This window comes from Copadichromis virginalis, linkage group LG13 (assembly GCF_057382275.1).
Source record: "Copadichromis virginalis isolate Kocher_CV1m ecotype Utaka linkage group LG13, C_Virginalis_male_GT1.1, whole genome shotgun sequence".
Lineage (NCBI taxonomy): Eukaryota > Metazoa > Chordata > Actinopteri > Cichliformes > Cichlidae > Copadichromis > Copadichromis virginalis.
In genome coordinates, this window is record NC_140630.1 from 244,504 (window position 1) to 260,002 (window position 15,499).

Genomic DNA, 15,499 nt, shown 5'->3' on the forward strand with positions numbered 1-15,499 from the left:
ATACTTGAAATGTGCAATTCACTTGTATTTTTATTTTTTATTCCTATTTATTCTATTTATCCCCTTTGTATATTTTATTTATATTTGTCTCTGTATTTATATGTGTGTGTGTGTGTGTGTGTGTGTGTGTGTGTGTGTGTGTGTGTGTGTGTATATATATATAACAATTCTGTAACTGTAACTTCGGTCGTTGCTGTGCTTTTTTGGAAGTCGAATTTCCCAGAGGAACCCACCCGAGGGATTAATAAAGTTCTATCCTATCCTATCCTATCCTATCCTAAAGCTGTGATTTTGAGATTAATTCTGTCTGCTGAGTCCTGCATCTGGGTTCACTCTCTATTTGCCACAAAACTGTTCAATGACATGGGACATATAAATATAAAATGGTTGCCAATCGTACGCATTCCCGATGGTTAAATCAAAAACTGATTGAACTTTTTTGTGTTGAATAATTATATCAATATAATGCCCACTGATATCAGTTATATCAATGGGCAGCACGATGGCACGGTGGGAAGCACTGTTGCCTCACAGCAAGAAGGTCCTGAGTTCAATTCCACCATCAGGCCGGGGTCTTTCTGTGTGGAGTTTGCATGTTCTCCCCGTGTTTGCATGGGTTCTCCCCGGGTACTCCGGCTTCCCCCCATAGTCCAGAGACATGCATGTGTTTTACAGATAGCTCTAGATAATTACTGTTGTAGCTCAACTTTTTAACATATTAGAAAACACTTTACATCCTGCGGCGGTCTATCCTTCAAGCGTAGTGTCTTGGCTGTTCCTAGGAGTGCGCTCTTCTAGACAGAGAACTTGGATGTTGCTCCCGGGATCTGCTGGAGCCACTCGCCTACCTTGGGATTCACTGCGCCGAGCGCTGCGATTACCACTTGGACCACCGTTACCTTCACCCTCCACACCTTCTCCAGCTCTTCTCTGAGCCCTTGGTATTTCTCCAGCTTCTCGTGTTCATTCTTCTTGATTTTGCTGTCACTCGGAACTGCTACATCGATCACTATCACATACGTCTTCCTCCGTCTACCACCACTATGTCCAGTTGGTTAGCCATCACCATTTTGTCCGTCTGTATCTGGAAATCCCACAGAATCTTAACTCAGTTGTTCGCCACCTTCCTTGGGGGCGTCTCCCATTTTGACCTCAGGACTTCCAGGCCACACTCGGCACAGATGTTCCTGTACACTATGCCGGCCACTTGGTTATGGCGTTCCATGTATGCCCTGCCTGCTAGCATCTTACACCCTGCTGTTATGTGCTGGATTGTCTCAGGAGCATCTTTACACAGCCTGCACCTGGGGTCCTGCCTGGTGTGATAGACCCCAGCCTCTATGGATCTTGTGCTCAGAGCTTGTTCCTGTGCTGCCATGATTAGTGCTTCCGTGCTGTCTTTCAATCCAGCCACTGGTAGGATTTCTGGATGTCAGCCACCTCCTCTATCTGCCGGTGGTACATACCATGCAGGGGCCTGTCCTTCCATGGCAGAGAGGCGCCTCCTCTTCCTCGGGTTTGTGCTGCCTGAGGTATTCACTGAGCACGCAGTTAGCCGGGGCAGTCTTCCTGATATACTCATGGATGTTTGTTGTCTCATCCTGGACAGTGGCTCTGACGCTCACTAGGCCCCGGCCTCCTTCCTTTCACTTAGCGTACAGCCTCAGGGTGCTGGATTTTGGGTGAAACTCTCTACGTATGGTCAGGAGGAGATAGAAGAATCAAGACGAGGGTCTTGATGTCAGTGGCTTCTATCTCCTCCTTTAGCCAGCTTATTGTCCCAGCAGGGTACCTGATCACGGGCAGGGCGTAGGTGTTGATAGCCCGGATCTTGTTCTTACCATTCAGCTGACTCCTCAGGACTTGCCTCTGCAGGTACTTGGTGGTTACAGCTTTTCTAGTGACCTCTTCATGGTTGCCATTTGCCTGTGTCATTCCCAGGTAGTTGTAGCTGTCCTCTATGTCTGCAGTATTGCCTTCTGGTAGTGCAATCCCCTTCCCTCTTTTCGTTACCATCTGTCTACACTTCTCCAGTCCGAACGACATTCCGATGTCGCTGCTGTACATCCTGGTGGTGTGGATCAGTGAATCGATGTCTTGTTCACTCTTGGCAAACAGCTTAATGTATGACAACTGCTCCATTCCATAGTTGGTATCCGTAGCCAGTCTTATCAATGATCTCACCAAAGGGGTCCATGTCTATGCAGAACAGCAGTGGAGACAGAGCATCTCCTTGGTAGATCCCTCAATTGATGTTTACTTGTGGTGTTGGCCTCTAGTTAGGACTGGGCAACATATTGAGTTTTTAAATACATCGATATATTTTTATACGAGATATGAGATGTGACAATATCGTTTATATCGATATAGTCTATGTTACGTTATAATGCCTCTCTTTCGTCCACTTTTGTCTCTACGCAACGTTACTCTGCCTCGCCTCTCTCCTTCACTGAACACAACTTCCCCTCGCCCATCGCTTCACCTGCAGGCAACGACAAGATGGACACGCCAACTATCAAAGAGGAGCTGGTCGGTAAAAACTAAACATTTGGACATTGCTATTTTAGTGCTGGTAGCAGTGATCTCGTTAAAATGATGTTAACGCCATAACTGCATTAACACGGCAAATCTCCGTTAACGAGTTACCGCGGATCACCCCGTGCGTGGGGCTGGACGGCGTCAACGGGTTAACGAGCTAACTGGGCTAACATGTTGACGCCATCTAAAATCCTTTCATTGTCTCAAAACTCGACGGTGCACCTTATGTATGAATTCTGGTTGTGCTTACTGACCGCGAACCGATTTTCTGTGGTACACGGCGCTCAGCAATCTGTCAAAAAATGTTTTTGGACGACTTTGCTAAGCTACAAAGCCGCACCGCTTGATGGATTGTTGGAGCATTACGGCTACCGTAGTCAGGAGCCTCGCGGAGTGATACGCATGGGCTTCAATGTAATATTACCGTATTGTGTGCGTAAGGACCACATATGGCACTTATTAAGAGACATGGTTACAAAGAGGATTTCAAACTCAGTCACACAGTAGAACTTGGGAACAGAGCAGCTGCAAATCTGTCTTTGTTATTATGCTCAGTGTCTTTTTAGTTTACATCTTGACTGCACAATTGTGAGCAGTTTGTTATGCACAAAAACAACATTGTTTTATTTTATTTATGGAGCATTATTATTTAATAAAAAATGATAATTTATTTCCGAGTAATTCTTTTTATTTACATCTACGCTGTACGTTAATAAAAGTGCCTGTGTGAGATCTGGGACACAGCTTTGACTAAAAACTCTCTTTTTGTTCTTACTTTATGGTTTTAAAAAATATTGAGATATATATCGTATATCACCATCCAGCTAAGGAATATCGAGATATGAATTTTGGGCCAGCCCTACCTCTAGTGTTGTTCACCGAATCCCCATTGCATTACTGATGAAGGCTCTTATTGTCCTGTGGATCTTGTGCAGTTCATAGGCAGGTTATTGGTCGGGAGTTGGATGGAACTGGTCCCTTCTGCGTGTCTCTCATAAACTAGCAGCTGGTTCATTTGTGCTCCCAGTGGCTCATGGAGTACCGTCAGCTTCTTCAGCCAGTAGTCATGAATCATGTCAGGGTCTAATGCTGTCCAACTTTTCATACCCTTTCTTGGATGTCTGCCACTGTGCTCCCTACTGGACTATTCAGGGAGTTTACTGTGGTCTCTTAGATTCACTAGCCACTGTGGATTGTCGTTATAGATTGGGTCCTTCTCCCATATGCTCTTCCAGTATTGCTCCGTCTCCAGCCTTGGTGGTGCTGTTCTCATATTGTTCCCTGCCACTGAGAGTACACCTTAGATTGTTCTGTGGAGTCGACCTGGTTTCTCCCCCTGCCTTCTAGCTCTCTAGTGTACCTCTTCAAGTGGCTGGACAAGGCTGTGAGTCTTTCCTTGGCAGTTTCCAAGGACTCTGTACTTCTTAGGTACCTTTTCTTTATTACACCTTTCTGTAGCTTCAAAAGTTTGCTAACTTCTCTCCATGCTACCTTGATCTTGGCCTCTAGTCTCCTTCTCCATGGAGGAAACAGCTCCATGTGGCTTTTCATCTTGTAACCAAGCATCTTACAGACCACTGCTACCGTGGTGTTGATTAGCTGATTGGATGGTCGCAGTTGGTATCGTCCTTAGTGCTGTGTTTACATCTTCTAGTAAATCTTCAGAGGGTACTTCACGTTTTACCAGAAGGTAAAAGTAATGATTGAAAAAGAGGGTTCGTTTAATTTGAGGTTGTTGTCTGTTGCTTCCTTGGTGTGCTCCCGCTTTGGTAAGTCAGAGAATTTCATTTGTACAGATGAGAAGTCACAGGTTAGGGTTTGAATTTCAACCAAAACCAGGACCCACTCGGAGAAAACAAAACCAATTGTTGTTCACAAGCAGACACATAGAATATGGATCTTATTTCATCCTAAATAAACTTTTTTTTAATCCCACAAAGATCACTTTCCATCAGCTGTGGCTTTAAGAGATTACATGCAGTAATGTCTGCATGTATAATTTTGGTATTCCTTCATTCTGTTTGTCCTGACAGCTACGGGAAGAGACGAAACACAGATCATTACCTACTGAAGCATATTCTCAGCCTACAAAGATAAATATTTTGCACTGTGATCCATAAAGTAGCCACATTGTCTGCTCCTCCGCACTTTATGGATCCTGATGATCAGGTTACAATTTTTGTAAGGCAATCCAAGGCTAAAATTATATTTTAATGACTGACTATTTAAAAAATGTATTGGCTAACAACCACATTTGACTCTCTGGTATGTGTTGTTGCTTTTCCCCTTTGTTACACATTTCAGCCAAGAATTCAGAGTGATGAGAACAAATCTGTATTTGTATATGCATCTGACAGATTGGAAGATTTTGCTTGTTGACACTCTCCCTCTTTAGAGACTGTGTGTTTAATGTGTGTTTAACCCTACAGACTTATAGCAGTTGGAATAATGGTCACCAGTCTGGCATTTGTTCTTCTCTTCTCCAATATAATATAAATAACATAATAATAGAAATATTTTGGGTAATAACTATTAAATCTTCTACTTCTGCTGAGTGAACAGCATTTTAAATAAATTGTGTAGTGTCCATCATAGTACAGAATACAGCATTCAGGAGCAGAGAACAAACTCAGACTGCTGCATTGACCCTCGTGGACACGGATCACCTGTTCTACCAAGTGAGCTAATTTAGCACCCTAGAATTTTGTCATGTACTCTGCCGTTGCCTGTGTAAAGGTCTCCCCAGTTGGGGGACAGACTTAGGAGTCTTAAATTAGACTTTTCAGATGCCTGCGTAACAAATTGTTACTTTGGTGTTTCAGAGTGTAAAGACTTCAGGTGACCTAACTGGGGTGGGAAACCATTTACAGACCCACATGCTGTTGAAAAATAGAGATCCAAATCCCATCCCTGTTCATACAATGAAGTGCACAGTTATGCACCTCTAACCACTACTTCCACCACCCATTGAGTCACACCTTAGCCAAGTCTATTTATATTTCACTGCAATCGGGCCGTGTTAATCACAGATGAGCAAAGTCAAAGAAGTCAAAAGTAAAAATAGAATTTCAGGATTAAGCTCCAACATTTAGTTAAAGTTTAATCAAGTTATTTTTTTAACTGTGCTAAATAACTACATTTGTATATGGACCATCTAATGGCATGTGTTCCTAAACTTACCTTCTCCCCTGCGTGTCCTTTTAAGCCCTGGGATCAGACACAGCAGACACAGTCACATGCAAGTAGGTGTGTAGAGGGGGGAGAGACACAAGAAGGGAGAGAGAGAGCGAGAGAGAGAGAGAGGGAGAGGAACCAGTGTTAGATACATGGAGAGGGCTCGGGACATGCAGCATCTTTAGGACTAGTGACGGAGGTGGTGATGGTGAAAGAGCTAAAGGGAACTACTGTATATGTAAATCAAATGGAGGAAGGTGATATATATGGCTTTCCTGAGAACAGGAAGGGTAATTAACACTGCCCCAAAATCACTGTCTGCCCTCTTCCACCCCTGGAAGCCATCGCCAGCTCCTCTCTCAGGAAAACAGGAGCATCATAGGTGAGCACTACACCGCGCCCACCACCTGTTTGACCCGCTGCCCTCGGGTTTGTGAGTTTGGAGGTCCCACACCTCCAAACTCACAAACAGGCCTTTCTCTTATTTCTGCATGAATTTGTCTTGTTTTGCATTTATCCCCATTGACTGTATATATTACTCCTGTTTGCTAATTATTCCAACTGTTTATATCAACTATTTATATCTTATTCTGGCACAGTTGGTATGAAGCACCCACAATAATTTCATTGTTCATGTACTACGACAATAACGGGCTGTTGTATTTTGTGTGTGTGTGTGTGTGTGTATACACTTAGTTTTTTCCATTTTGTATTGTTTTCCAGGGTGAAGTGATTGCACAGCTTGCATTCAAAGTAATGTAATACATTCCATCACTGTCTGCTTTCCCTGTCAAATCTACAAATAAACAATCTCAGACAGCGCTGTCATAAAACTCCTGTCAATTAATATGTGCATCCATCCTTTACATTACTGCCTTGAGGCTGCTGTTGGCTACTATCATGTAGTATTTCTGCTAAATCATATCATTTCTGCTACATTATAGTATTGCTGCTACTATGCTACTTTTCTACTAAGTTATACTATTATATTATTGTGTATTAAGTTATAATTTGCACTGAAAGCTTATTTCATCTCATAGCAAAGTGTAGTTGTCTCTGTCGCTGATGGTTTGTCCATCTCCCGTTAACAGCGACTGGAGCTGGGCAAGCTGAGAGACCAGCAGTTGGTTTCTGGTGGTTTGCAAATGTGGATAAACCTCTGGCCTTTAATGGTGACATGAGGGGAGAACACAGTGGTCTGCTTTCACTGTTCTGACATCAGTTAGTAGCCAGGAGTCGTATGGAAACACAGCTAGCATTAGGAAGCAAACCAGCTTCGGTGATTTAGCTTTGTAACCGATGAGTGTCCTCTTGTTAATTACCTTGGCCAACATGTGTGATAAAGAGAGGATGGAGCGTGAAAAAGTTATTTAACTCCTTTATTATATAAGCAAGTAAACTTTTGACCATGATGGAGAGGGGACAGCAACTCTGACCATTCTAATAAAAGTCTAATAACTTATGCAAGTTGAGCAGGTGCAGGGTCAGATTAGCATCTATGAGAATGAATGAATGTGATGGGCTTAACCAGCTGTTTGCCAACACGCCACTTTCACTTTTTTACTCATATTTTAATCCCCCTGTTAACTCTGTCACACACTATTCAACCATTTTAATTCAGCTGATTGATTTATCTTACTTTTAATTGACTTTTTGAAAAATCAGGATGCAGACCTGTGTTTCTGATCTTACGAACAACTTTTCATAGATATGTGGTCGTCACAGAACACCCACCACACCATTTATAGAATATGATGGTGACCATTAAACAGAATGAGTTCAACCTTAAATATATGCTGTAAAGTGAATCCAGCTAACAATGATGGGAAACAGTTTTCTGCATAATAATTATTTTTACTTTTGATATTTTCTGCACAGTTTTCCAATAATGCGGTGCAAGAACACAGGGCTGTTGGAAAGCTATCACGCAAGCAATCTAAGCAGAAGGGGTTACATGCAGAGGATATGGGACCTATGTACCTAGTGTTATGGAAAACTTGGGTCCACTTGCTACGTTTGCAAAACCGTCTATCAGGAGCCTTGGTGTTAGTATTGACTCAGCTCTGACTTTGGATGCCCATGTAAAATCTCTGGTTCGCTCCTGTTTTTCTCACTTGAGAAACATTGCTAAGCTGAGTCCCATTGTATCGCGCTCCGAATTAGAAATTGTCATTCATGCATTTGTTTCATCTCGTCTGGACTATTGTAATTCTTTGTTTACTTGTTTATGTAAAGCCTCTTTGGAGCGTCTGCAAGTTGTTCAGAATGCTGCTGCAAAGCTTCTGACCAAGTCCTCCAAGTTTTCCCATGTCACACCCCTGCTGATTCAGCTGCACTGGCTCCCAGTTAAATTCAGAATCCAGTTTAAGGTTTTGACCTTGACTTTCAGGGCTCTGCATGGACAAGCACCAACATATATAAGTGAACTTTTACATCCATACATTCCCAGCAGGTCCCTGAGGTCATGTGACCAGGGCTTGCTTGCTGTCCAGCACACGTGGCTGAAAACAAAAGGCGACAAAGCTTTTGTAACTGTGGCCCCCAGATTGTGGAACTCTCTCCCTTTGAGCCTGAGATGTGTGGACTCAGTGGTCGCTTTTAAAAAACAGCTAAAAACTCATCTTTTTAAACTTGCTTTTGGTTGATTTTTATTTTTAGGTTTTAGCTTCTGTGAAGCACTTTGTGATTTTTATCTTGAAAGGTGCTATATAAATAAAGTTTTACTTTACTATGGAATTCTCCACACCCAACGTCTCGACTAATGGCAAAACTAGTTTCTCAGTGTTCCAACATCTGGAAGAAACAACTGCTATCACAACTTGAAATTGATGAGGTAAAACAGCAACAGGGAGGCAGAACCTGAGGTCAGGGGGAGATATCATCATCCCCACACTCTAAGATTGGGTACCAAACTCAGTGCGAATGCATGAGCAGCTAATCTGAGAGATGGGATCATGGCTGAGCTTGAAACCTGGACCTTCCATGGTTGATTACCAAGACTACATGAAGTCCCCTCTGAACGTTTCCTCAAAGATGTGAATGCAGCATTACGGAAAATCCCTCCTTCGACTATTATGGTAACCAAACAGCTAATCAACACCACGACAGCAGTGATGACTGAGATGCTTAGCTATAAGACAAACAGCCGCAAGGAGCCGTACCCTCCATGGAGAAGGAGACTAGAGGCCAAGCTCAAGGCAGCACGGAGTTAAGTTAGTGTGTTTTCATTACGCTATCAGTACTCCTATTTAGACAAAGGATTTTAATGTTTCTTCCACCCTGGGTGGCTTGTAATTCAAAATGCTAGCAAAGGAACTTCAAGAAAACTTTGTTATCACAGTACTGATCATTTACTTCCGTATTAATGCATACTGTTCAAAATAACTGTAATCTAATCCTGTAACATTAATCCTTTTGCATTTGTGTTGTAAGAGCTTTTGAATGTAACTATCACTAGTGCTGGTGATGCATGAACCCAATTCACTCACCATTCTCCCAGGAATTCCCATACTTCCTTTGCCACCCTAATGTCCAATGCAAATTAAGAAGGAACAGGAGTCAATCAGATGTTCTATAGGGATACCATGGCATTCAGACTTATCGTCTCTGCAACTCTCTCATTTGCAAGGAACTATGCTAATCTCATTTTTTCACTGATGCGTTATAGAAACAACGGTTGGTTCATGTTAGTGAGACGAATGTTAGCACATTTATATCCTAATGGAAGCCAAAACTAGAAAAGAGAATAACAAATTTAAAAGAGCTTAAATGCTTTGTTCTGACATCAGTTAGTAGCCAGGAGTCGTATGGAAACACAGCTAGCATTACTGCTACAAAAGCTTTTAAAGTTTTTAATGTCATGGTATTCCTTTAAGGAAGATGATCATTTTTGTTATTCAGAATAACCAATTCAACATGCCATGCCCAAATTATGGGAGCAGAAAGAAGATCACTGTGAAAAACAATCACATAATTATCAAATAATCATGCCTCATTCAACACTGCAAAGTTCAAGATGAAAGATGATGGAAGAAAGTTGCAGTAATTTCTTATGTCATTAGAAGAAAGTTATTAGTAGCCCTGTTACTTTGTTACACTTTTCCATCTTATATCTCCAGACAGTGTTACGGTAAGGGCAGCGGGTTGAAAACCACCTGAGATAGGAAGTCATGATTGGGTGATTAGCCAGGTTTTAGCTTCAGATCAGGGCTTTGATTCCTAAATCTATTTTTACATGTGTATAGTATAAAGTCTGATTGTTCCAAGATGATAGTTGTGTGAATGGGTGAATGCACAAGTTGTGTAAAGCGCTTTGAGTGCTCAGAAGAGTGGAAAAGCGCTATATAAGAACCAGTCCATTTACCATTTACCATAGTGTAGTTTATATTTACTAAATGTTCATCCAATGACATAAAGACACACTGTTGCCTTTTGCAGTCTAACCTAGGTGTTTGGGGTTTTTTAATTTACCAAACTTTAACAAAAAAAAAAAAATGTTTCTCTGACTTAGTTGTGAGCTGACAGCATGATTCTGCAACTATTCAATGCAATAATGCTTGTTAATAATTCCTGTTCAAGGTCCCGATTTAAACCAGGGCTTTGGGGAGAATCTGGCACCGCCAAAACTGCATTTAGTTTAATCTGGACCTGGAGTCTTTAAAGTGCCCAACATGATTATTTGCTGGAACCACAGAGTACAACATTCATTATAGTAAAGTGAGGTGAATTGGGTGTTTGGTAAAATCTCATCCAATTCTTATTCTTAATTTTTATTCTTATCTTATTCTTATTTTTATTTTCATGTCTATTTAAGTGTAATTTATGACAGTATGTTTGCACTGAAGCACCGCAGCACTTTCCTAATGTTGTAAACCTGCTCAACATTTGGCAATAAAACCCTTTCGCCGATCGTGGCTCAAGAGTTGGGAGTTCGCCTTGTAATCGGAAGGTTGTCGGTTCGAGCCCCGGCTCGGACAGTCTCGGTCGTTGTGTCCTTGGGCAAGACACTTCACCCGTTGCCTACTGGTGGTGGTCAGAGGGCGCCAGTGTCCGGCAGCCTCGCCTCTGTCAGTGCGTCCCAGGGTGGCTGTGGCTACAATGTAGCTTGCCATCACCAGTGTGTGAATGGGTGGATGACTGGATATGTAAAGCGCTTTGGGGTCCTTAGGGACTAGTAAAGCGCTATATAAATACAGGCCATTTACCATTTCTGATTCTGAATTCATTTTTTGCAAAGAGGGAAATGTGATTGCTGCAACGGTCATGTACACCCTGTTTCTGCCTTTCCTAGTCAGCTACATACACACTCACACTTGCATATATACTAACAGAAAACACATGCTTGCATGTACATACTTCCATATGTGTATGACACATTAAAAGTAAGCTTTGCGCTGGAGAATGGACGTTTTAATCAAAAAGACCAAGAGCTGGACAGGTGCGCAATCACAGCACACAGTGTTACAAATGGATACTGTTAGGGTGTGTGTGCTATTCAACTGCTGTACTGACATCTCTGAAACTTTTCATCATATAAGTGATAAAAACTGCAAAGTTCACTGCAATAGTACATCTATACTGGTGTATTTGTATTCCAGGTTCTGTAAGGATGTGCACAAGTTGGTAGTCTAACCTTTTCAAATCCTGATTTCTGGGAAACAGTCCTTTAAAGACTATTTAAAGACTATTAAGATAACGGTGTGTTATTATCTTGATTTTCATTAAAGTTTCATTAAACTGTGACAAAATCAACAAGCAACAACAAGTAGTAATTTGCACATTTCATTCTGAACTAGCAGCTGAGATGTTAATACTCCACCACTCGCACATCAATACTATGCATGAGGACACACAAAGAGACAGGTTAAAACAAGTTACCGGAAAGCCTGCTCGTCCAGGAGGACCCTGAAAAAAGCACGAGACAAAATTAGTATGACAAGAAGAGTACATTTTACAGACAAAATTAACATAATGAAAGACACCTGCACTTAATCAGGCCAGAATAAAATCAGTAGTAATGACTGGAGGGGCTGTTTACTACCTTACGGCAAGGGAATCGTTTATTTTGGCCTGTTCACTGACAGCACAAAGTATCCTGCTGATGCACTAACATCACAACATTCAATGAATTAAAAAAAAAAGTTTAACTGTTTGAACATAAGTTTTAATGTAAAACAACAGTTTTCACCACATAGCCTCATGCAAGGGTTGTTTTTGGAAGAACTTGTAGTTTCCATGCTTCTGCAAAACAAAGCCCTCTGAGATCTCCTTAACTGCCCTTGCTCATCTTGTTATTCAGCTAATCCAAGCTACAATGGAGGTTTCCAGCATAGTGACTTCCATTATAAACAAATCACAAGGAACTAGAATACAATGGCTTTTATTTATGGGCTGGGACTAAGAACAAGAGGGAGCAAATTTTTAAAAAGTCAAGTGTGTTTTGCTTTCACAAAGGGAACGGAACTCAAATCAAGGCTTTTGAACTCCAATAAAGAAAGAATACAAAACAAATTAGCTGGAAGTCAAAAGTGGAACATTTTTTCTGTGTGACAAACAAGAGGACAGGAGACGCTGTTCCCCTAACATTAGTAACTCTGGATGGAAGAACACTTGTTGGATTTGATAATTGATTTGAAAGACCAGTTTGCATTAGGAATTTTAATTGGCTTAAATATTGAGAGCAAAAAGTATCATCTATCATCAGCTATCGCCGGTTTGATCCCCAGCTCTGTCTGTCTTGGTTGTTGTGTCCTTGGGCAAGACACTTCACCTGCCGCCTACTGGTGTTGGCCAGAGGGGCCGATGGTGCGATATGGCAGCCTCGCCTCTGTCAGTCTGCCCCAGGGCAGCTGTGGCTACACCTGTAGCTGCCTCCACCAGCAAAGATTTGGATCTTTGCTTTCATCCTATAATACTGGACTTTTCTACAAAGGTTTCAACTTTTAGAGTGTTTAAACAAGAGATAAAAGTGTGAAAATGTTTTTGCCTGTAGTGAGGGGTTTTACAGCCTTAAAACATCTATAATAATTGTAAAAAATAAAGTTGGCTACTTCGCAGATTTCCCCTGTCACGGGTTATTTTTAGAACGTAACTCCCACAATAAATGAGGGAACACTGTATACCACTACAAGTCTCTCCTGGGTTCCTTAAATATTGGGGCATGAAACATGCTTTTTCTTAAAAAGCCATTAGTCCCATTAGGGCCTTCAGAGTATTATTATCCAACCACTGTGAGTTTAGAGAGTGTCATTAAAAGTGCTATAAAACACAATTAATGTGGAAAAACACCATTAAAGAGTCAGAACCAAAACAATCTGTAGCTAGTCCAAAATCAACAGGGTTGAACAGAACAATACTAATCATGAAATGACCAAACTGAAATGATACAATACTAAAGTCCTTTCATTTTTCTTATGAGGAAGCTGATACAGATATTGTCGAGAGTGTATGAGGATTGGTTGGTTAAGGATGTCTGTGAAGGTTCTCAGTCATCCAGGTCATAGTGATCTAAGGAACTTGGAAAGAAAGCAACTGGACTTCTTTAAGTTTCTTGAAGACATTTCAACTCTTATCCGAGAAGCTTCTTCAGTTCTAAAACCAAATGATGGTCAGCCCCAGATTATTAGCCTTAGTGGGAGTTGGCCCTAATCAGGGTTGTTGACCCACTATTGATCATGTGCTTTATCACATGAGCCAAGATGTGAAAAGGGTGTGGAGTATTATTAGCAGAGGTTTCAGGTGAAACCATTGTGAGACCTTGCCTCACCCTATCATTTGAATTTTTGAGATCAGCAGACACAAGATCTGAGTGGACGCTAAGGCATCTGCGAAAGGATCTAAAAATTAGATTATAGATGGCAGGCGGCTGGTGTCGTAAGCCCCGCCCTCTGTTCAAAGATGATCGTTCACAGTGGACATAGATGACTTCTTTCACTCCTCTTTCAAACCATCTGTCTTCTCTGTCCAAATTGTGAACACTGGCATTTTCAAAGAGTGACCTTTGTCCTTTAGATGCAGATGGACTGCTGAGTCTTGTGACTGTGTGGTTTTTCAAATGTAGAGGTCTGAGCCCTCGTCGCTGCATTGCATGCTGTAGCGTTGTCATGTTGATAAAACCAGTCGTTACCACACAGATGAGGGCCCTCAGTCATGAGTGATGCTCTTTGCAACATCTGGACATAGCCAGCAGCTACTTGATGCCCCTGCACCTCCTGAAGCTCTATTGCTCAACTGAAGGAAATTATGGCATCCCCTCCACTGTGGAGCATAGAGAACATCTCAGATGGGATCTGCTTGTCATGCCAGTAACGTTGGAAGCCATCAGAACCATCAAGGTTACATTTGTTCTCATTAGACAATAAAACTTTCTTCTACCTTTCAATGTCCCATGTTTGGTGCTCTCTTACAAAGTCCAAATGGTGAGTTCTGCAGCGTTCAAGGAGACGAGGCCTTTGAAGACGTTTTTTGTTTTTGAGGCCCTTCAAGTCTCAGATGCCATCTGATAGTTATGGGCCGCAGTTGGCACCAGAAACGCCCTTAATTTGGGTTGAGGATTGTCCAGTGTCTTGACGGAGAGCCAGTTGGATCCTCGGCTCTGTGCTGGTGAGATTTTTTTGGGTCTTCCTCTTGACTTTTTTGTTCCATAACCCTCAGGATCATTTAAGAAATTCCAAATGACTGTCTTACTTCCCATCTCAGCAGCGATGGTGCGCTGAGAGAGACCCTGCTTTTGCAGTTCAACAACCCGACATTCAAAAAGGGAACATTTGTTTGCCATCAGAACGTCATGATAGTGTGACTACCTGACAGAAAATGACAACAAATCCACATTCTTGCACAGATTTGGCCTTTTAAAGCATGTGGTCCTAAACTTTTGATCTGCTGTAAAACAGCCTGTTTCACTCCCATTTCTTCTTGTTGCATGTTGAAGTTCTACTTGGAACCTTGTTAAGATCCAAACATTAAAAATATGAATCATTTTTCAACTGATCTTGAACTTTTGACCAGGACTGTATTAACAATTGAATCCATTGGCAACAACTCAAGGTTCAGTATCTTGCACATGAATGCTTGCAGACGGGAGCAGCCAACCTTCCTATTAGTATGTTTTGATGCATGCTCAATCATCCAGGTAAGGAAATCCCAATAACAGTGATTCTGTTCATCTGGACGTAGCATTTTGTCACCCATCTAAGTGACTTCTGCAGGTTGCCAACCTTATAAACAGGACATTTGCATAAGGACTGAAACCAGCCCACTAATTGAACAATGGGCTGTGAGGTCAGTTCCTTGATCATTAATATTCAAATTGCCATGACCACTGATCAATGGTCATGAGTACCATTGACAGAGAGTTGGGCAATGGCTGCAATCACAGCATTGTAAGATGGTGACAGATGGACCCTTAGGCCCCTCCTCCATTTAGAGATTGTCTTTCCCTTTTCACGTAAACGGCCTCCTTGACTCCAAACCAGCGTTCCTCCCTGTCCAGGATGTTACATCCTCATCATTGAAAGAGTGTCCACTGGCCTGTAGGTGTAAATAGACTGCAGAGTCCTGACGAGGTAGCTCTTCTGTGTTCACCGATCAATAATCAGCGGTGTTAATGCCTTACAATTAAGCCATTAACTCCAATATTCCTCTGGTTCTCACTCTTCATCCCAAAATCTAACTACTCTCTGTTGAAGTGTCTAAAGTCAGTGATCCTGCACATCATGCCCACGTCCCAGTCTACACCCCCCCCCCCCCCCCCCACCTTTTCATTGTTACTCTTGTGTTTACAATAAAA

General features: G+C 41.9%; 1 protein-coding gene across 9 annotated transcripts in view; it reads right to left on the reverse strand.

The window, feature by feature from the left end:
• Nucleotides 1-15,043, reverse strand: part of col13a1 (collagen, type XIII, alpha 1) — a 74,556-nt gene extending 59,513 nt beyond the window's left edge. For 2 of the 9 annotated variants that reach the window (XM_085476757.1, XM_085476756.1), the window contains exons 1-3: nucleotides 11,590-15,039; nucleotides 9,201-9,236; nucleotides 5,719-5,745 (exon numbers count right to left, since the gene is read on the reverse strand). In XM_085476757.1, the coding sequence (XP_085332883.1) occupies nucleotides 5,719-5,745; nucleotides 9,201-9,236; nucleotides 11,590-11,661 (135 nt within the window). In that variant the 5' untranslated portion in view covers nucleotides 11,662-15,039. Of the gene's footprint in view, nucleotides 1-5,718; nucleotides 5,746-9,200; nucleotides 9,237-11,589 lie in introns of all 9 variants that reach the window. The other 7 variants (XM_085476759.1, XM_085476760.1, XM_085476758.1 and 4 more) reach the window with 6 other exon arrangements.
• Between the last annotated feature and the right edge of the window lie 456 nt (nucleotides 15,044-15,499).